This window comes from Phyllobates terribilis, unplaced genomic scaffold (genome assembly GCF_046119375.1).
Source record: "Phyllobates terribilis strain yellow unplaced genomic scaffold, ASM4611937v1 Scaffold_1__5_contigs__length_1240528914, whole genome shotgun sequence".
NCBI lineage: Eukaryota > Metazoa > Chordata > Amphibia > Anura > Dendrobatidae > Phyllobates > Phyllobates terribilis.
The window spans coordinates 1,100,423,406-1,100,445,433 of record NW_027362761.1 but is presented as its reverse complement, the minus strand read 5'-3'; the positions used below and the strand labels follow the sequence as shown (position 1 = coordinate 1,100,445,433).

Genomic DNA, 22,028 nt, shown 5'->3' with positions numbered 1-22,028 from the left:
AACTCTGATTATATATTGATCCTATAAATCAGATAGTCAGTAGGGACAAAGAAAGGTAATAAGTATTTGGTTACCTGTGAGGACTGATAGGATAATGGGGGTATAAGACCGCGTCAATCAGGATTAATGACAAAGAATGAAAAGGTCAGAATATAAGTTAATGATTGACTTGTGTAAAACTAAATAACACCTGCTTCTGACATACCACAAGTTAATTGTAAGAAGAAACTACATTAGATACTATTTAATTGTGATGTAATTCTTTTTAGATTTAATGAAGACAGTGAACAGTTGCTCAAACACAGAGAATGTTGCAACCATGTTAAAAAATCCATATTTATTTGAAACACTAAGGGGCTTCAATAGGAGCAAAATTACATTGTAAGGGATGCAAAGTTGTGAGATATGCTCTTCTTTGACCCCGCCCAATATTTTTTTTTTTGTTTGGGGAATTAGGACTTATGCTATAGGGTTACAATGATTTCTATGTGAACCTCTGATGTGCAGCGCGATGGCTCAGTGGATAGTACTGTTGTTTTGCAGCTCTTGGTTCCTGAGTTATAATCATACCAAGGATCTGCAAGGAGTTGGGTTGTTCTCCCCGTGTTTGTGTGGGTTTCCTCTGGGCACACCATTTGCAGTATAGTAAAAACATATGTTTTCATATTTTACTTAAGTTTTTCACCTCTATATTATTTTTTCCTTCTTATTTTATCTTACATTTTATGATGTATACTAATATGTCAAACTATATCTTTAAATATCAGTAAAAATGTTTGTAAAAGGAGCATTCCCATGTCTCTATATTTTAAGTTTAACTGTACTATAAAGTAACTTTTCAGAATAAGCTATCCAGTGTGAATACATGAAAAAAACAACACTATTTCTGGCCATTACATGTTTTGTATTCTGCATTTTCACCAGTTTCCCCTCTGTTGGCTCAATCTCTTAATTTGCAATTCACTCTGAGCTGGAGGACACTAGCTGCAATGATCTTTGTCATACACAGAACAGCATACAGAGAGGGATTCCGCGTACTTTTTCCTTTTTTTAGCCCATCTAGAGAAGCAGCAGAATTATTCAGAACAATATACAGCAGCCCTGAGCAGTGTAGCTGTGAGTCCAGACTTATTAGAAATATTAACACGAACTTTCAGGGAATCTTCTTGCCAGATTCGTCAAGGTAAATAGAAGAATACAAAGCAAGGTCACTCACGCTATCTACTGTGTCAAAATACAAACATAATAGCAGCAAGTGGTAAAGAATATAACCCTGGAGTGATAAATAGTAACAGATACTATTAGATTTACTGTATCACTGCGCTAAAATGTTGGATGTTATGTACAAATACAAATATGGTTATACAAAGTATTACATACATATAAGGATATGCCGCAAGTTATATAGGGTAGACTTATGGGGTCCGCAACTGTACAAAAATATTAGATAAAAGTGAAACACTATCATATGTTGCGCTGATACCTCACAGTCTAACCCAAAATAATCAACAGCAGTACAGTTTTCAACCAGCAATATTAAACCTGTTGAAATTAATATACATGCAATGCAGAGATGTCCATAATCAAGACTATTACCTCACTGGGTACATTGAATCTAATACTTAGTGCACAATTCTTCAAAAGAAATAAAGAAAAAGCAGTAACCAGTGAGGTTTACAATACAATGAATAAATCCCCACTAGTATTGCCAATATATGCTAGTGGGGTGGGATACTCGATGCTGACAGCCAAACAGCGCCAATCCAAAAAAATATATGTGTAAACTTGCTAGTGAAATTAAAGAAAGAAGCGACAATGTCCTCAAATATCAAGGTCCACAGACCACTCACTGTTGTAGAACCGTATGTCACTCTAGTCTAAGGTTTCCTTTTGTAAGCAGAAATCAGGCGGCATCACTGATAGAGATCGCGCTGTATTCACTGTATTGTTTTAGGTAGTTTATTAAAGTTTGTATCTTTTCAGTCATGATTATATTGGTTTTAGTGTTATTGACCCATTGGTAAGAATTATGTAGCAGCTGTGGACTATTGGGAGATCATATAAAGGTAGTGTTCAGCTTTGGTACAGTAACCTCTGATGAAGGAGATTAGAACATCTCCGAAATGCGTAAGGGAGGACAGGATGTTTAGGCTTCCGTCCTTGTACCTGTGGCGTCACACGCCGCTGTTTCACTTCCTACACGTGGCGCTCCATAGCGGGCAAGCCACCGTCCGGGGCTCCCTGCATGAATACAGCGCAATCTCTATCAGTGATTCTGCCTGAATTCTGGAAACCTTAGACTAGAGTGACATACGGTTCTACAACAGTGAGTGGTCTGTGGACCTTGATATTTGAGGACATTGTCGCTTGTTTCTTTAATTTCACCAGCAAGTTTACACATATATTTTTGGGGATTTGGCTGTCAGCATCGAGTATCCCATCCCACTAGCATATAATGGCAATACTAGTGTTGATTTATTCATTGTATTCATTGTATTGTAAACCTCACTGGTTACTGTTTTTTCTATATTTCTTTTGAAGAATTGTGCACCAAGTATTAGATTCAATGTACCCAGTGAGGTAATAGTCTTGATTATGGACATCTCTACATTGTATGCATGTTAATTTCAACCGGTTTAATATTGCTGGTTGTAAACTGTACTGCTGTTGATGATTTTGGGTTAGACTGTGAGGTATCAGCGCAGCATATGATAGTGTTTCACTTTTATCTAATATTTTTGTACAGTTGCGGACCCCATAAGTCTACCCTATATAACTTGCGGCAAATCCTTATATGTATGTAATACTTTGTATAACCATATTTGTATTGTTATATAACATCCAACATTTTAGCGCAGTGGTACTATTAGATTTACCGATTCCTCAAGGTAATCACCTCTCCTCCTCCATCCTCCCTTTTACATACAATGGTTTGTGGAAATTGTAACCACAGTGATCTGACAATCTGTCTTGTCTGATCAAGATGGATTTGAGCTGCTTTTTTCAGACTGGATGACAATTTCAGAGGGTATGGAGGAAGGAAGCAGATTTATTTGATAAGATATATTACAACGTTTCTTATATTCAATTGTACTAATGATTTATGCAGTTTGCTACTTGCTAATTTTAGAAATCTTGTAAGGAGTAGGACTTATCTGGGACTTTTTTTTTCATGGTTTTCACTGGAATGCTACATTTCATACAACAGCAACTTTGAGAACTATATGCTTCTATCTTTGTCGGCGTGTTCCAGCATATCAATACCTGCATTGGACTTAAATGGGTTGTCAACTATTCCCCAATTTAAAATGGCAGCGGCCTATATTCCCATTTGGTGCCGATGTCAATCCATAGATGATTCACACTTTCTTCGAATGTAACCAACATTAGGAGGTAGTCAGAGAGCAGCAGCATTTCTCTTTTCTATCAGGTGTCAGTTTCATTTAAATGAAGTGATAGTGAAGAGTAGTGTTGAGCGAATTTGTTTGTCATTTCAAATTCATGTTCATGTTTGGGGTTCCGACTTGTTCGCGCCAAAAAATCGGCTCCGCCCATGAACATCCCTGATTAGCCATGCTGTCACGCAGATGTCATCTGCGTGACAGCGTGGCTAATAAGGGATGTTCATGGGTGGAGCCAATTTTTTGGCGCGAACAAGTCGGAACCCCCAACACGAACGCGAATTTGAAATGCCAAACAAATTCGCTCAACACTAGTGAAGAGGTCGCTTATTGGCTGCTGGATTCACATAGCAAAATGTCATGCGAGCCACAAGAGGCAAGGTGCCTTCTTTGCTGTAACAGTGCTGGCACTGGAGGTGAGTTTAGGCTGTTGTTATTTAATAAGGGGTAATATAGCAATTGAGATGGAGTTGTCCGAGTAGTGGACAACCCCTTTGACATAGATAATTAGGTAAATATTATATAGACGATAAATGTAAATAATATAAATAATGTAAATGTGTGTGTGATGACACAGCTTCTAATCTTAACCCTCCGTCACATACAATAGGCCTGACAGGCACATCTCTTTTACTTTCATTTCTCCTTCCTCACCAGATTGTGAGGAAATCCCCTCCCTCTAGGTAGTCTCCTGTCTCTAGCAGCTCTGTGAAACCTCATACCACAGTTGGATTGCAGAGCTTCAGGAGGACAGATATAACTGCGCTAATCTCTCAGGCTCATTGTATGTGAACACGTCACACTCAATAAGGTTGGTATTTTATGTTTTTATTCATCACAATTGTTTATTTAGCTTGTTTTATGAATGTATAGCACAAAGTGTGAGGATTTTCATAGAAATAAGGCAGATTAAAAAAGAAAGTGTGCTGCTCAGGCATATACAGTAGTTCCCTAACACATATTCCTTCTCTTGCTTCAGATTATCTGCTGAAATGGAGAGGAAAATGTACAATTTATCAAAAAACCTTGATGTTGAGGAAGTAACAAACATGCTATTAGATGATGCAGACCCCACACTGAATGAGGATTTAGGAGAGGAAAGTGAGATTGATTCTCATGATGAGGTGAAAGTATGTGAAGTGGATTCTGAAACAGAGCAAGATGGTGACAGTGATGAGGATGAAGATGTAGAATCTTATTATATGGGAAAAGATAAAAAAAACCAATGGAACAAGAAGCCACTCCAGAAAAAACGTAGGGAACCTCAAAACATTATTACTCACCTTCCTGCAGTTATAGGAACTGCAAGTAATGCAAAAACTGCAGTTGAATGCTGGAATAGATTATTCACAGATGACATTCTGGACTCTATTGTCACATATACCAACCAATATATAGACATTATAAAGGACAAATTCATGTGCAACAGAACCATCAAGGCCAGAGATGAAATAGAACTGCGTGCTTTTTTTGGATTATTATACCTTGCAGGAGCTTATAGGGCAAATAGACAAAGTTTGGAGGAACTTTGGAGTAAAGATGGGGATGGAGTTGAAAAATTTGGCCTTGTTATGTCCATAAACAGATTCAAGCTTCTAATTCGTTGACTTCGGTTTGACGACAGAACTACCCGAACCGAACGTAAAACACATGACCGACTTGCTCCAATTAGTGATATATTCCAAAAATTTCTTGAAAACTGTAAAAAATGCTATTGCCCTGGGGAGAATCTCACTATTGATGAAATGCTCCCTGGTTTTAGTGGTAAATGAGCCTTTCGTCAATATATTCCATCAAAGCCTAACAAATATGGAATAAAAATGTATGCCCTTGTTGATGCCAGTAAGATCTACACTTACAACCTGGAAGTTTATGCAGGAAAACAACCAGAAGGTCCTTACTGTGTCAGCAACAAACCCAGTGATATTGTAAAAAGACTGGCTGAGCCCTTATTTGGATCGGGTCGCAATATAACAGCTGACAATTGGTTTTCAAATTGTAATCTGATTGATTATCTGAAAATGCAGAAGCTTTCATATGTCAAAACTGTAAGAAAAAATAAAAAAGAATTGCCTACACAGTTTGTATGTGTGAAAGGGAGACAACAGTACAGCAGTATGTTTGCATTCCATAATGGAAAGGTTTTGGTTTCCTATGTACCACAAGCAAAAAAAATTGTACTTCTTCTATCAACACTTCATGATGATGATGCCATCGATCCTGGGACTGAGGCACAAAAAACCCCGGAGATAATTACATTTTATAATGCAACCAAAGGGGGTGTTGATACAGCTGATCAGATGTGCTCAACTTTCAACGTCAGCAGAAACACCAAACGCTGGCCAATGGTCATATTTTTTGCGATGTTGAATTTGGGTGGTATAATTTCACAAGTCATTTACCTTGAAAACAAGCTTGAACCACTCCGTAGACGATTCTATCTGAAAAAATTGGCCCATGAACTAGTGCTTGGAGAGCTACGCAGGAGAAGTATGTAAACAATCGGTATCCCCTTTCGCCTTCAAGTTCAGCTCAAAAGATTCCGCCCAGAAGATGATAGTGAAAATTCACCACCTGCACCACCTCCCAAAAGAAGGAGATGCACCACCTGCACCACGGAAAGTGGAATCAGAAGGCTTTCTAATTATGAATGTCACAAATGTCATAATGCAATCTGCCTGACACATGCAAAAATGATGTGTAATTCTTGCTCTTTGCTCTGCAAGTGTAATTTTTCTGGGGAAACTTCAGGATCTAATTCTGATTGAATATGTGTTTAATAGTACTTAAGGTACCTCAAAATTAAGTTTGTTTCCATAAATTTTCTTTGTAGAGTTTTTTGACAGAGTCGAACTGGGGACTATTTGGCGGGAGTTTTGAAATGTTTGTATTTCAGAGTTATTAGTTTTATGTTAAGTAAATGGGGTTTTTTTGCACCTGATTATGTGTAGTCTCTTTTATTACATCCCTATGAAGGTCACTGATCACTTTTAGAGCACTGAAATTGCAAACATTAGATATTATAGGTATTTTTCTAGCCTGCGCCAGACAGTCACATGGTATGTGAACTCGTTAGAACCGATATTGTATGTGACGGAGGGTTAATTATCCAGATGTCTAGATTTGTTAAGCCAGGAGAAATACACTATTATCTTTGTGTTGACTTTTGAATTTATGTGTTTTTCTTTGGTGGGTCTAGAAGGACAGACTAGTATTTGTATAACCCTGAATGTTGACATTTTAATTGATATTTACTGCAATTTATTGTATGGGGGATATCGACTAAGGGTTGGGCTACAATGATGTTTGTTAATATGCAAATTACTTATTGTACTTGGCCAGCTAGTTTGGTGATTTACAGAGCAGGGGGATACAAGCTATGCAAATTTATTAAATACTCAAACAATGAGACATGAGCCCTGCACCTTCCCATCTGACCAATGAATGATGATCTGAGCCACAGATGTACATATAAGCAGGGATTTCTGTCATGCCGAAAAGAGAATCAGAGAGACTCTTCAGGACAGCAGTTTGGTAGCATAGCTTCATCCTGAGGAACATAGATTTGGATTCTACATTATGCCAGCCTAAGGGAACACTGCCATAGCTGGAAGGATACAGATCTGCTCCATTGACCATCACTGACCCTATGGAGACGTTTTGGGAAACTAGGATTGTGACCCTCCGGTCACCTGGTCCCATGGATATGTTCTGAGATGCCAGGTTGGGACCATCTGGTCGCCTGGTCCCATGGAGTCGTTTAGGGAAAGCCATGTTTGTGACCCTCTGGTCCCCTGGTCCCATAGATATGTTTGGCTTAGCCAGATTGGGACCATCTGGTCACCTGGAACCCATGGTTACATGCAGAGAAATCCAGGTTGGGACCATCCGGTCATCTTCAGATATCCTGGCTATGTACCTCATTGAACTTCCTAAGTTTGCTGCTACCTCCTCTCTGTGGGTGCCCGCCAAAAGTATGGGGCGACTGGTTGAGGTAGTTGGCCCTTGAAGTCCTAAAGTCGTAGTTGCTCTATTCCCGGTGGGCCAACCAACAGGTGAGACTGTGCAATTTTGCACCATCTTGGGTATTTGCTGTGACTGTTCTATATGTTATTGTCTGTATGGTGGTTCAATAAAATATTGCCACACTGTTTAACCCTTACTCCGTGTTGTCTGAGTAGTATTACACCCACGGAAGAACACGTGTCTTCACAGTGTGCATTTTGTATATGAAATGTATATATATACAGTACAGATGTGGTAACCACCACCTGAAAGCAAGTCCTTGGGTTCTAGGCTATTTGTGAAGCATTCATTCCTATACACTTTAAATGAACAGTGTGCTGCCCAAATAAAATTTTTAAAAAAAGTTTGTAGCTACACGTATTTATTAGTTAAGATTTACTTCTTATGTTTGGATTATGATTGTAGTTTTTTAACACATGATGTCCCAATGTGTTTTATTTCTCAGTCTTTTAAAAGAAGCAAAATGAAGAATGAAGAGACAATCTACTTAATAATAAGCAATGAACTGCAAGCCATGCTAAAGCACGAAATCATAGTATTCTTTTACCCGCACAGTCCTTGCAGATGACAACACACAGGTTGATGGATGCCCAGTCAGGATTTGGAGCTCGGCAATCTGCACAGCTCCTGTTCGATTCATTGAACCAAATCTTTTCAGCTACTTCATAATCTGCTACCATCTCAGCTATTGATTGCTGCAAGGCTTCAATCCACTCTTGCTTCTCTCTTTCTGACTCTGCTGTAAAGCTAAAATATTGCAAGAATTCTATTACTATTTTGTTACTTTGTGAAATCTCTTCTACGGTAGGCAATGGAATATTGTAGTCTATCCGCGTAAAAAGATTGTTCTATTAGGCCATATTGAAATCAGAAGTGGACCATGGAAAAAGCAGCATGTAATACCACATTTTATCTGTAGCTATTGCTGGAAAAATGTGTAGACATCTGCAACTTTCCATTGAGATAGCAGGTAATCACCAGTAAAGACCATAATATGTAATCCACTTCAAAGCAGATCTGTCAACAGTTTTCACAATACTGCATACATTAATATATAAATCTCTTATACCTGATAATACTGATGTACTTATTTTTAAAATATGTGTCAGAAATCCAGACTGGCTGAATGATCTGATATTAAGATGAGAATCTATATGTTGAGGTAAATAGTATATAAGCTTATCTAGAGTCGAAGTGTATTCAGTCTCTGCCACACAGTCAAACTGACAGCTGCAGCGTCTACTGAGCAGTGAGAGATCTCAGCAGAAGGAGGGACATTGTGATGTTCCCCATCAGGCTAGCTGGGCATAAAATTAATTTCACACATTCAAAATGGATTATAAAGCAGTTATTATCGCAATGAGTACAAATAGTCTCAAAAGGTGTAAAAAAAATATCTATTTAATAATGTATGCAGTTTGCATTGTGAAAACCAGTGTCAGATAGGTAGTTAAATGTACCACTATATGTAAAGGTGACATTGATTAAAATATATAGCGCATGTAATTTAATTGTCAACTAATATTGGCGCTTAATATTAATTTTACTAGCTGTTGCATTAAGAATTAAACATGATAATGTGTTGTTTGAGCTTTTTCTAGCAGAAGTGAAAATTACTATCCCAAAATTCTTCCAGCAGATGGTGATATAGATTATTACAGTACTCTACTTTGTGTGCCATGGTGATTGTTTTTGATTATGGGGTAGAGATGATATTAAATTTAAATATGTAAATGTTCTCATTATTTATGCACTGATAAATAGCATAACGTCTAGCTAAGGCACTGTTCACACTATATTTGCATTACCAACATTGTATGACTGTTATATCACATATAGTTTTATATGTTGTTTACTGAATACCTTTGTAAAAAAATGTATACCACAAAGTCAAAGGTAACCTGTCGCCAGGTTTTCCCAATATAAAGTATGGACAGCACCTGTATACCCTCTTTTACAACATTCTGGAATGCTGTATATATGTCCCCAATTCCCTATGCAAGGCACAAATAAGTGTTTTTATTTTACTCACAGACGGTGTGGACCATTCTGATGGACATTTTTGGTCTTTATCTGGTGCCTTCTCTCTTGTTGCGCTCGCCATCCTCCTTCCCTGCTTTGTGGGGCTGATGCATCCTACGTCATTCACACAGTGTTCTTCATCACGCTCCTGCGCAGGCGCACCGCTCTCTACCCTGCCGAGGGGACAGCAAAGTGTTGTAGTGCGCATGCGCTGAGAAAGACCAAAAAGCGCCGATGACCCATAAGTAAAGCTGGCTCATGTGCACTGTAGTGTTTTCTTCTGCCCTCGACAGGGCAAAGAGAAGTGCGCCTGCACAGGAGCGCAATGTAAGACACTGTGTGGATGATATAGGTCGCGTCGTATACAGAAAGCAGGGAAAGAAGACGTTGGTCATAAGAAGAGAAGAAGCGTCGAATCAAAACCAGAGTTGTTCAGAGTCTGTAAGTATAATAAAAGGTATTTTTTGTGTCTTGCATAGGGGATTGAGGACATACAGATGCATCTCACTATATTAGAATATCATCAAAAAGTTAATTTATTTCAGTTCTTCAATACAAAAAGTGAAACTCATATATTATTTAGAGTCATTACAAACAGAGTGATCTATTTCAAGTGTTTATTTCTTTTAATGTTGATGATTCTGGCTTACAGCCAATGAAAACGCAAAAGTCATTATCTCAGTAAATTAGAATACTTTATAACAACAGCTTGAAAAATGATTTTAAAATGCGAAATGTTGGCCTACTGAAATGTATCTTCAGTAAATGCACTCAATACTTGGTCAGGGCTCCTTTTGCATCAATTACTGCATCAAAGCGGTGTGCATGGAGGCGATCAGCCTGTGGCACTGCTGAGGCATTATGGAATCCCAAGTTGCTTTGATAGCAGCCTTTAGCTCGTCTGCATTGTTGGGTCTGGTGTCTCATCTTCCTCTTGACAATACCCCATAGATTCTCTATGGGATTAAGGTCAGGCGAGTTTGCTGGCCAATCAAGCACAGTGATACTGTTGTTTTTAAATGAGGTATTGGTACTTTTGACAGTGTGGACAGGTGCCAAGTCCTGCTGGAGAATGAAATTTCCATCTCCTAAAAGCTTGTCGGCAAAGGGAAGCATGAAGCGCTTTAAAATCTCCTGGTAGACGGCTGTGTTGACTTTGGTCTTGATAAAACACAGTTGATCTACACGAGCAGATAACATGGCTCCCCAAACCATCACTGATTGTGGAAACTTCACACTAGGCCTCAAGCAGCTTGGATTGTGTGCCTCTCCACTCTTCCTCCAGACTCTGGGACCTTGATTTCCAGATGAAAATTGGAACTCAGAAACCTTGTGGACTGTGTCAATGACTGCCTACTGGACATCTGTCAAGTCACAGTCTTCCCCATGATTGTGGAGCCTACTGATATAGACTAAGGGGCCTTTTTAAATGCTTAGGAAGCCTTTGCAGGTGTTTATTGTAAATTATTCTAATTTACTGAGATCATGACGTTTGTGTTTTCATTGTCTGTAAGCCATAATCATCAACATTAACAGAAATAAACACTTTAAATAGATCACTCTTTTTGCAATTACTCTATATAATATATGAGTTTCATTTTTTGTATTGAACAACTGAAGTAAATTAACTTTTTGATGATATTTTTATTTAGAGAGATGCACCTGTACATACAGCATTCTAGTGTGTTGTAAAATATGGCTTAAAGAAGCTGGCCCAGCTTTTTTTGGGGGGCAAACCTGGTGACAAGTTACCTTTAAATAAACTATGCAGAAGCATGTAAGGACACATAATGGGCATAAGTCAGGCCAATGATGACATATGGATATGTTCATACTAGGTGATGAAAGATTCTAAATTCTGTAGTGATTTACCATGTACTCACATATTATAGAAACTATACAAAACTCTTGAAAAAAAGATTGGAATATTTTGACCTTACCAAAAATTTCGAAAAGGAGTTATGATCTCAAATGTTTTCCTGTCTGCATTTTTTAGGGTGACCATAGTCATTGTGATGTCAGTAATGGCAATTCCAGCATGGAAGTCCTATAAAATGAATGAGAAAGAATTATGAGAAGTGTTCAGGTTGCAGATTTTTATAAATTTTACATAAAGATTATCAATACGACAAATAACACAAGAAGAAACAAATAAGATATTTGTCTGGTGAAGAACAAAGTAATGGTTAAATCTCTGTACTAAGGATATTTCATGCAGGTCAGCAAATAGTAAAAGAAAATGATTACTGATATTTGCACCTCAATATTAAATCAGCCAGTTTTATAATGCCCCCAAAAAATACACAATTCACTAGTTCAAGACCAGGTCATTTTAACCTGTTCTTGATGGCACATTTCCATTTATTCTTCTTATATGCAGCTTTAACCCGTTCACCGCAGGGCCATTTTCCGTTTTTGCGCTTTCGTTTTTTGCTCCCCTTCTTCCCAGAGCCATACATTTTTTATCTTTTGGTCAATATGGCCATGTGAGAGCTTATTACTTTTGAACAACCCCATTGGTCTTACCATATCGTGTACTGGAAAATGGGAAAAAAATTCCAAGAGTGCAATTCCACAGTTGTTTTTTTTTTTTTTTTTTACCATGTTCACTAAATGCTAAAACTGACGTGCAAGTATGATTCCGCAGGTCATTATGAATTTGTAGATACTAAATATGTATAGGTTCATTTTTATTTAAGTGGTAAAAAAATCCAAAGTTTGTTAAAAAAAAAAAAAAGTCGCCATTTTCTGAGACCCGTAGCGTCTCCATTTTTTGGGATCTGGGGCCGGGTGAGATCTTATTTTTTGCACGCCGAGCAGACATTTTTATTGATACTGATTTGAGGTAGATACGTTGTTTTGATCGCACGTTATTGCATTTTATTGCAACTTTGTGGCAACCAAAAAAACGGATATCTGGCTTTTTGATTTTCTTTCTCATTACGTCGTTTACTGATCGGATTGATTCTTTTTACATAATGATAGATCGGGCGATTCAGAATGTGGCGATATCAAATTTGTGTATATTAGATTTTTTTTTTTATTTTGAAAGGGGCAAAAGGGGGTAATTTAAACTTTTATATTTTTTAAATATTTTTGAAAACTTTTTACTTTACACTAGATTCAATAGTCTCCATGAGAGACTAGAAGCTGCGATCATCAGAGATAATGGTCACAAGCTCACAGTGTAAATCTATGAGAGTCTCGTTCTGGCCACGTTCTACGTCTCATAGACTTATATTGAGTTGTGACTGTAGTCTCGCCCAGGAAACACTGGAATGACTTTATCAAGAGTATTGTATATCTTTTACTTTGTGTCCCAGAAGAGAAAATGCACAATCGGACAGCGCAATGCTCAGTGTTTTCTGAAGAACACGTTTGCTGTTGCCAGATCTCAGCAGGTGGGACCATGTTAATCTAATGTGACACTACCTGATAACACAAACTGGCTCACTGCTGGTATAGACAGCAGACATCAGCTCAGAAGGTTTGGTTTCCTAATATGATCTTAAGCAATCTTATATTTACATGCTTTCTGTAAACCATTGTGCCTCTCTATTTCTGACATTATTTATTAAGGAAAACGTTTTAATCCCCCTATAGAATAAAATGAGTCTGAATATGAAAATTCATGTTGATTTGATCATCTTTGCTTGATCAACAAGAGAACCTAAGACATTCACAATGAGCGTCATTCTTAAAGGAAAACTTTTGGATCAAAACTATATTAAAATACTTGAATCATTGTATTAAGCTCTCAATGACCAATGAAATAAAACATTGGAACAAAGCATTGGAAATGCTCAAGCAGATTTTGATGTAATGTTTATAGACAAAGTCAGTATAAGTCCTTCTTTTTTAATTCCCATCCCCCCCCCCAAAAAAAAATCACTTTTGCTTCACACAAAAAAAACTGACAAAACTGGACTAAAACTACCCCAGACTCAACCCTTAAAGGGGTATACCATCTCAAATATTTAAGGCATAACCACAGAATATGCCCTGAATGTCAGATAGGTGCAGGTTCCACATCTGAGACCCATCCGTCTCATCATTCTCACCACTAGGAATGGTGAAGTTAACGCTCATGTGTGACTATCTCTATTTACTTCCATGAAAGTTCAGAAAATTGCCAATCAAGCTCCTTAAATGTCTGAGATTGAATTGCCTGAAAAGTCAGAAATTCACAAAAGGCAGAAGAAACTGTGATGGACCCTTCTGGCTTTTCAATTGTTTCACACAAAGCTAGAATGGGGGCAATGACTGTGACAATGTTGATGAAATACCAAAGTACTCAGTCTCCTTAAAGAGACCAGCTGAGTATGGAGTCTTAAAGGAAACTATCCATGGGAAAAAAGCAGGGAGTACATAGAAATAGTACCCCCCCTCAAAAAAAAAAATACTACAGGGTGGACCATTTATATGGATACACCTAAATAAAATGGAAATGGCTGGTGATATCAACTTCCTATTTGTGGCACATTAGTATATGGGAGGGGGGAAACTTTTTCAGATGGGTGGTGACCATGGTGGCCATTTTGAAGTTGGCCATTTTGGATCCAACTTTATTTTTTTCAATAGGAAGAGGGTCATGTGACACATCAAACTTATTGAGAATTTCATAAGAAAAGCAAAGGTGTGCTTGGTTTTAACGTAACTTTATTCTTTCATGAGCTTTTTACAAGTCTATGACCACTTATAAAATGTGTTCAAAGTGCTGCCCATTGTGTTGGATTGTCAATGCAACCCTCTTCTCCCACTCTTGACACACTGATAGCAACACCGCTGAAGAAATTCTAGCACATGCTTCCAGTGTCCGTTCTTTCAGATGCTTCACATCTCGCATCTTCACAGCATAGACAATTGCCTTCAGATGGCCCCAAAGATAAAAGTCTAAGGGGTCAGATCGGGAGACCTTGGTGGCCATTTAACTAGCCCACGTCGACCAATCCACTTTCCAGGAAACTGTTCATGTAGGAATTCTCGGACCTGACACCCATAATGTGGTGGTGCACCATCTTGTTGGAAAAACTCAGGGAACGTGCCATCTTCAGTGCATAAAGAGGGCAACACATCATCATGTAGCAATTTCAGATATCCAGTGGCATTGAGATTTCCATTGATGAAGAATGGCCCCACTATCTTTGTACCCCATATACCACTGGAAGCCTGTGCTAGCATTTCTTCTGCGGTGTTGCTATCAGTGTGTCAAGAGTGGGAGAAGAGGGTTGCATTGACAATCGAACACAATGGACAGCACTTTGAACACATTTTATAAGTGGTCATAAACTTGTAAAAATGTAAAAAACTCATGAAAGAATAAAGTTACATTAAAACCAAGCAGACCATTGTTTTTCTTATGAAATTCTCAATAAGTTTGATGTGTCACATGACCCTCTTCCCATTGAAAAAAATTAAGTTGGATCCAAAATTGCCAACTTCAAAATGGCCGCCATGGTCACCACCCATCTGAAAAAGTTTCCCCCCTCCCATATACCAATGTGCCACAAACAGGAAGTTGATATCACCAACCATTCCCATTTAATTTAGGTGTAGCCATATAAATGGCCCACCTTGTATATATATATTTAGCTTAGAATGCAGGCTCATACTCCTATACTTGTAGAAACAGGGAGAGTCATATATATTGTGGCCAACATTAATCATGCCTCTACTGAAGCCTCTTAGTGTTTGTCACTACTACAATACCCCTGTCATGGCCCCTGTAGAGTATGATAACTACCCCAAAAATGCCTCAACATACAGTATTATACCCCCACAGTGAAGTTCCCCAAGTAATTTGCCCCCACAGTACACCCACATGCAAAATATAATGGCCTACAGTGGCCCCAACACAGTGTGATGCCCCCATATTGGCTTCAATATGGTATAATGCCCCCTTAGTGCTCTAATCTCAGTATGATGCCTCCATATTGCCTTAAACATGGTAAAGTGCCCCCTTAGTGCCCCCAACACAGCATGATGCCCACACAGTCCCCCCACACACCTTATAATTTCCCCCACAGCATAATTTTCAATACACTTTATCAGGGTCTTCACAGTCCCCCACAAGTATTCACAGTAAACTGAAGATCAGCATAGCAGGTGTTATCTAGTGACATCATAATTCTTACTTTGCTGAAACTAAAAAGTCTGGCTAAATGTTGCGGCATAGAGCTGATGGCTTCTTGTTACACCACTCAATTCAACGGCATCTGAATTCTGAAGATATAGGTTGGAATTGTGACAAGGAAGGGGTGCCCTTTCGGCATCACTTCCCCCCAATATCTGACTCATAGACCCCATAGTAGTTATGTGGTCTGCTATCACGGGCGATATGCCCCTTGAAAAAATTATGTAAATTAGCTCTCTACAGAACAAAAAAATACCAGAATTCATACAGAACAAATGTACCAGAAAAATGTTTTAGGAAAAGTGACTGGAGTAGAAGTCAATGTCTGACCATATAGATAAGCCATCACCAGGGTTGCCACCTTGACTTTTGATTTTTCTGGGCAGCTTATTAAAAAATCACGTGCAGACAATATTTTTTATGGGCACATTGTAAAACCATAATAAATCGTTAAGATTATAAGTGATCCATGTCTACCGCCTATAATTCTAATATAACGACATCAGCTGCAAAAACTGTAAAATATTAGTTACAGTTAATGTAATCTGTATAAGTTTCTTCAGCTTCAAAAAAAATCACAGACGTCTTAAATATTTTTTTTACAGACAGGGTAAAAAAGTTCCCTGTATTTACAGACTGTCCTAGAATTTCTGGATAGTTGTCAACCCTTGCCACCACCAGATGGGTCTGGCAGAATACAGAAGAGCTGCCTGTGCACAATGCTTACAGGGCATCATCTCGCATGGTATCTTTTACTAGGGGTGGTTATCCTATAAATCAATATTAATAAATTAATATCTTTTTTTTTTATCTTTTAATACAGAAACAGCATTACTCCATCTATGGTTGTGTCTGGTATTACAAGTCAACCATATTCATTTGACTAGGCCTGAGCTTCAATACCAGATGCGTGGATAAGAGTGATATTTCTGGTAAAAAAAATCAGATCTATCACGTGTAATTCCGTGTTTTATGTTGCACTCTGTAGTCAGGATGTCCACTACCTCAGACTATACTCTACCAAAAGTTATTGTTCTAATTAGGCTAGTGTCAGTTGCTTCCATACATAGATTATCTGTCACTGTAAGATATATATATGTCTTAAGGATGGTCAGATTTTATTTTTCCACTCCATGATCACTTCTAATAGATGCCTCTTGCTTGAATGTTATCTTTTATGTTCTGATCTGTAATGGATTTTTTGAAGAGAGGTGATATGAGGATTGCACATGCTGACGCATGAAACCTCAGTGCGTACCATTAATAATGTTCTTTTCAGCCAGCCATCATGAATCCACTCACAGCATCAGCAACAAGGCAAGCTGTGTTTCTGTATTACATGCATATATTTTTGCTGAAGCTTGGCACTAGCAAGATTTATTTTTTCCCCGTCAACATATAATAGGAGGAAAATCGGACATAATTCCAGTAAGAGCCACTGTCCCTTGAAATGTAAGGCACAAACAAGGCTCAGGCTGATGAGCACAGCGTGCATCTAGGGACTGGTCAGAGATACTTCAATAGCTTAAGAATGGCTTTGCTGATTAGATTATATCGCCCTATTATTTCCTGCTCAGGAAGATTAAACAGACTGACCTAAAAAACTGGCTGGAAATTCTTTCCAGTGTCTTGAGTTCCAATGTTAAGCAATAAGAAAGCGACCTGACAGTCTTGTCTGTGAAAAAGATTGAATGCAGAAAGTCATTGTTATTGTCCCGGCAGATGGATGATACAAGTTTTAACAAGACGCTGCTGATTTCCATCTAAACTGTGATTACACCAATTTAACATGAGAGAGAAGAGCTGTATGTAAAATGGGGATCCTATTCTCTTCTTCTTACAAGGTTCGATTTGATTATAGGGTCAGTGATACAGAGCGGCATGTGGTTTGCTTTCATTCAATTATTTATTATTATTGGGGTAGATTATTCATTAGTTTTATGCATATATTTAGAGGAAAAGTCTTAGTGCAGGATTTGCCTATAGGAATAGTGTATATGTGTATAAAAGAGGTTATACTGCTCAAAAAAAAAAAAAAAAACTAGCAATGTTGTAAAATAACAAAAGCATCATACCGTGTTTCCCCAAAAATAAAACCTACAGAGAAAATAAGCCCTACCATGATTTTACAGGATTTTTGGAGTATGCTTGAAATATAAGCCCTAATTCTAAAATAAGCCCTACTTACAGTAAGGGCGTTAGTGGGATGAGAAAACTGGGCAATTGCCCAAGACCCTCACTCTCTAAAATTCCCCCAGCATTTTTATTCCCAGGTTAAGACTGCTTAAGGACCTTTGATAACATCACGGTCAAGTGACCATGATGTCACAAAAGGTTCATTAACTGCAGAAGTCTAGAGGAACTATTCTGATATGTACTGTATGGGCAGTGTGTGTATATACATGTGTATGTATGTGCAGTGTGTGTATATACATGTGTATGTATGTGCAGTGTGTATATACATGAGAATGTATGTGCAGTGTGTGTATATACATGAGAATGTATGTGCAGTGTGTGTATGTTTGTATACACATGTGTATGTCCAGTGTGTGTGTGTGTGTGTGTGTGTGTGTGTGTGTAATGACATGATTATATTGGAATAAATGTTGATTTTTTATTTAAGAATAAATGTGGGTTGTTGTTCATGGAAAAAAATAAGACATCCCCTGAAAGTAAACCCTAACCCATCTTTCAGCGCGAAAGATAATATAAGACCCTGTCTTATTTTCGAGGAAACATGGTACCCACCTATTCTCTCTCCCAGTGATACAGTCCTGATCATTCAGTAGTGTTCCTAGTCTTTGCTTACATTCAGATAGCATATCGGATTGGCGGCAGCGGTAATGTGGTGTCCACATGTAAACAAAGACCAGACCGGATAATCAGCACTTGATCACTGAAAGAGAGAATGGTGAGTAGTGATGATTATGTTCTCTTTTTATAACATCATTTATTTTTATTTTAAATTGTAAGCTTGATTAACTCTTTAACCCTTTTTAGACGTTGTATGTAATATTATGTCTCTGTGCCCTGGGCCTTATGGACCATGTACGTATTATTACATCTCTTTAATGTGGCACCATCTTACCGCAGGGTAGATAGCGACATCATCCTGGGGGGTGTGTAGCCGCCCCCCATAACTATGATTGCGGTGATTGGCTGTTCAATTCTGAATAGCCAATCGCAGCATTTCTCAGTATTTCAGGCAATCAGATTGCCTGAAACCCTGATGTTCACTGATGTAAAAACACTGATCACAGGCTGGTGCCTGCCCTCGCCTGAGCCCGCTCTGATTGGTGCGATCGACGATGACATGGATCACACCAATCACAGCGCACAGACGCGCTGTGACCTGGCTGTGACCACCCTGCATTTCCTCATAGCAGCTGAGGATTTGTACAGGGCAGTCACACTGTCTGATTGTTTCTGTGCTGGGCCTTGTGGTGCCACAGAAGCCTGTGACACCACAATCCCTGCTCCTGCTGCCTTCTGCTGGTGAAGAAAGAAGAAAGAAAACAGAAGAAAGAAGACAACTGTAAGATGATCCCTGCCTGATCTCTCCTCATCCACCCCAATCCCCCTCTCCCTCCTTAATAATAAATCTTTTTATTTATATAGCGCCAACATATTTCGCAGTGCTTTACAATTCAGACAATTTACAGACATTATTGGCACTGTCCCCATTGGGGCTCACAATCTACATTCCCTATCAGTATGACCCTTCCCCCTCTTTTACCCCCCTCCCCATCTCCTATTTCTGTCAACTAGCGCTGATCAGTACCTGATCGCTGATTAGTACTTGATCGCTCGCTTTTTAGCAGTTTTTTTCTTTCGTGCATCCTGCAGCAGCTGAGCAATGATCAGTGACTCAAATCACTGATCAACATCCGTGCTCACTGTTTTCCAGGACTTTTTTTTATCCCTGTCCATTTTTCTAACCCCTCCCCTTTGCACCACCTCTGTGCGCACATGCAGCAGCCGCCGAGCATTGATCAGTGAATCCAATCACTGATTCGCACTCGTGCTCACTGTTTTCAAGGACTTTTTTTATCTCTGTCCATTTTTCTCCCCCCTACCCTTTGCACCACCTCCATGCACACATCCAGCGACCACCGAGCATTGATCAGTGAATCAAATCACTGATTCGCACTCGTGCTCACTGTTTTCCACTTTTTTCACTGACTTACCCACCATTTGCATCACTTCAATCTGCACATCCAGCAGCCGCCGAGCGTTGATCATTGACGAATGTCACTGATCAGCACTCGTGCTCGCTGTTTTACACTTTTTTTTTCACCGACCTTTCTTTGTACACAGCGGTCACGCTGTACAATTATGCACTGTGCTGGGCCTTCTGGTGCCACCGAAGCCTGTGACACCACAATCGCTGCTCCTGCTTCTAAAGAAGACAGAAGACAACTGTAAGCGCATTTTTGATACCTGCCTGATCTCTCCTCATCCATTCCAATCCCTCTCTCCTCCTCCCTTACCACCCCACTTTCTACCACCAAGCGCTGATCAGTACTTGATTGCTCGAGTTTACACAGAGCACTCTCACACACACAACTGAATAAAGTACTGACACAAACACCACATACATAAGAAAAAAATGTCTCGCTTTTCCCAAACCCGTTATTCAGTGGAGGAGGTATACGGTTTCCTTGCCTCCATCACTGACAGTGAGGGAGAAGATCCCACCTTTCTTTATTTTTCCTCATCCTCCTGAAGTGATGCTGAACTGCCACGAAGACGCTCCATGACAGAAGCTGAACCAGCGCCCCTCATTACTGATCCCAAATGGACCTCGCACCTTGAAAATTATGAGCCACTGATTCCTGATTTTGTGGCACAATCAGGAACCAAGTTTGACACCACCGGCCTCACAGAAATAGACTTTTTCAAAGTCTTTTTCTCTGAGGATTTTTTAAACCTCATGGTAGGCCAAACTAATTTGTACACTCAGAAATTTTTGGCACAAAACCGCTCTTCATCAATTTCTACCTGGACTCCTGTACACGCAGTAGAAATGATGACGTTTTGGGGCCTGGTCCTTCACATGGTGATACTGAAGAAGCCAGAATTTCGGCAATATTGGAGTGTTGACATTTTGTACAACACTCCAGTGTTCCAAATGGTCATGACCTGGACACGTTTTGAGGCCATCCACAAATTCTTGCATTATAATGATAATGCATGGTGTCCTCTCTGAGATGACCCCAACTTTGATCGTCTTTTCAAAGTTCAGTCGGTCATCAAGCACTACAAAGACAAGTGTACATGCCCCAAAGGGACATCTGCATGGATGAGTCCCTAATCCATTTTAAGGGGAGGCTTAATTTCTGGCAGTGCCTGCCCAGTAGGAAGGCCAGGTATGGAATTAAGCTGTACAAACTGTGTGAGAGTAGCTCAGGGTACACCCACAAGTTTAGGGTATATGAAAGGAAAGACTCCCGGATTGAACCCCTGAATGCCCCCTCGTCCAGGGAGTGAGTGGGAAAATTGTGTAGGATTTTGTGCACTCACTGCTGGATCAATGTTATCACCTCTATATGGATAACTTTTATACCAGCATCCCACTCTTCAAGTCTCTCTCTGTGCGAGGTACCACAACCTGCGGTACTGTCTGCAAAAATCAGAGAGGCCTCCCGAAGACACTAATTGGGCAGATGCTAAGAAGAGGTGACAGCAGAACCCAATGTAGCAACCACCTGCTGGTGGCCAAGTACAAGGACAAAAGGGATGTCCTTTTCTTGATTACCATACATGGTGATGGTAGCACCCCCTGAACTGTACGAGGTATCTTTACACAGTTCGTCAAACCAGACTGTGTACTGGGGTATCACAAAAACATGGGGGGAGTTGTTCTTTCTGATTAAGTCCTCCAGCCGTATAGTGCCTTGAGAAAGGCCAAGGTGTGGTACAAGAAGCTGTCCATGAACATCTTACAGATAGCAATGCACAACAGTTTCCTGCTATCATGATGTGCAGGCCAGACCGCTACGTCGTACCTTCAATTCCAGGAGGTAATGATCAAGGAGGAGTGGGCCCCAGTACCTCCAGAACTGAAGGTGCTCGTATCGTATCAGAACAACATTTCCCTGGAGAGGTCCCTTAAAGTGGAAAAAAAGGTAAGTCAGAAAACAGATGCCAAGTGTGTTACAGAAGGGGGATACGCAAGGACACCATTTATCAATGCGACACCTGTCCCGGCAAACCTGGCCTGTGTATGAAAGAATGTTTCAGACTGTACCACACATCCATGGGCTACTAAACTCATTTCTGACTTACACAACTAACGTTTGACAACCTGACGAACACTACACAACTGTCGTATTACAACCTGATGAGCACTACACAACTGACGTATGAATAGCTGACGAACACTTCACAACTGACATATGACACTACATTATAAAATTCACATAACAGGAATCAGTAGATCAGTT

At 39.4% G+C, this 22,028-nt stretch overlaps 1 protein-coding gene across 4 annotated transcripts in view; it reads right to left on the bottom strand.

Annotated features, from left to right (window-relative positions):
- The window catches only part of ARAP2 (ArfGAP with RhoGAP domain, ankyrin repeat and PH domain 2), a 593,408-nt gene that overhangs the window by 358,919 nt on the left and 212,461 nt on the right, over nucleotides 1-22,028 (bottom strand). For all 4 annotated transcript variants that reach the window (XM_073646268.1, XM_073646261.1, XM_073646254.1 and 1 more), the window contains 2 exons: nucleotides 11,390-11,496; nucleotides 7,975-8,174 (listed from right to left, as the gene is read on the bottom strand). In XM_073646268.1, coding sequence (XP_073502369.1) covers nucleotides 7,975-8,174; nucleotides 11,390-11,496 — 307 coding nt within the window. The remainder of the gene's footprint in view (nucleotides 1-7,974; nucleotides 8,175-11,389; nucleotides 11,497-22,028) is intronic.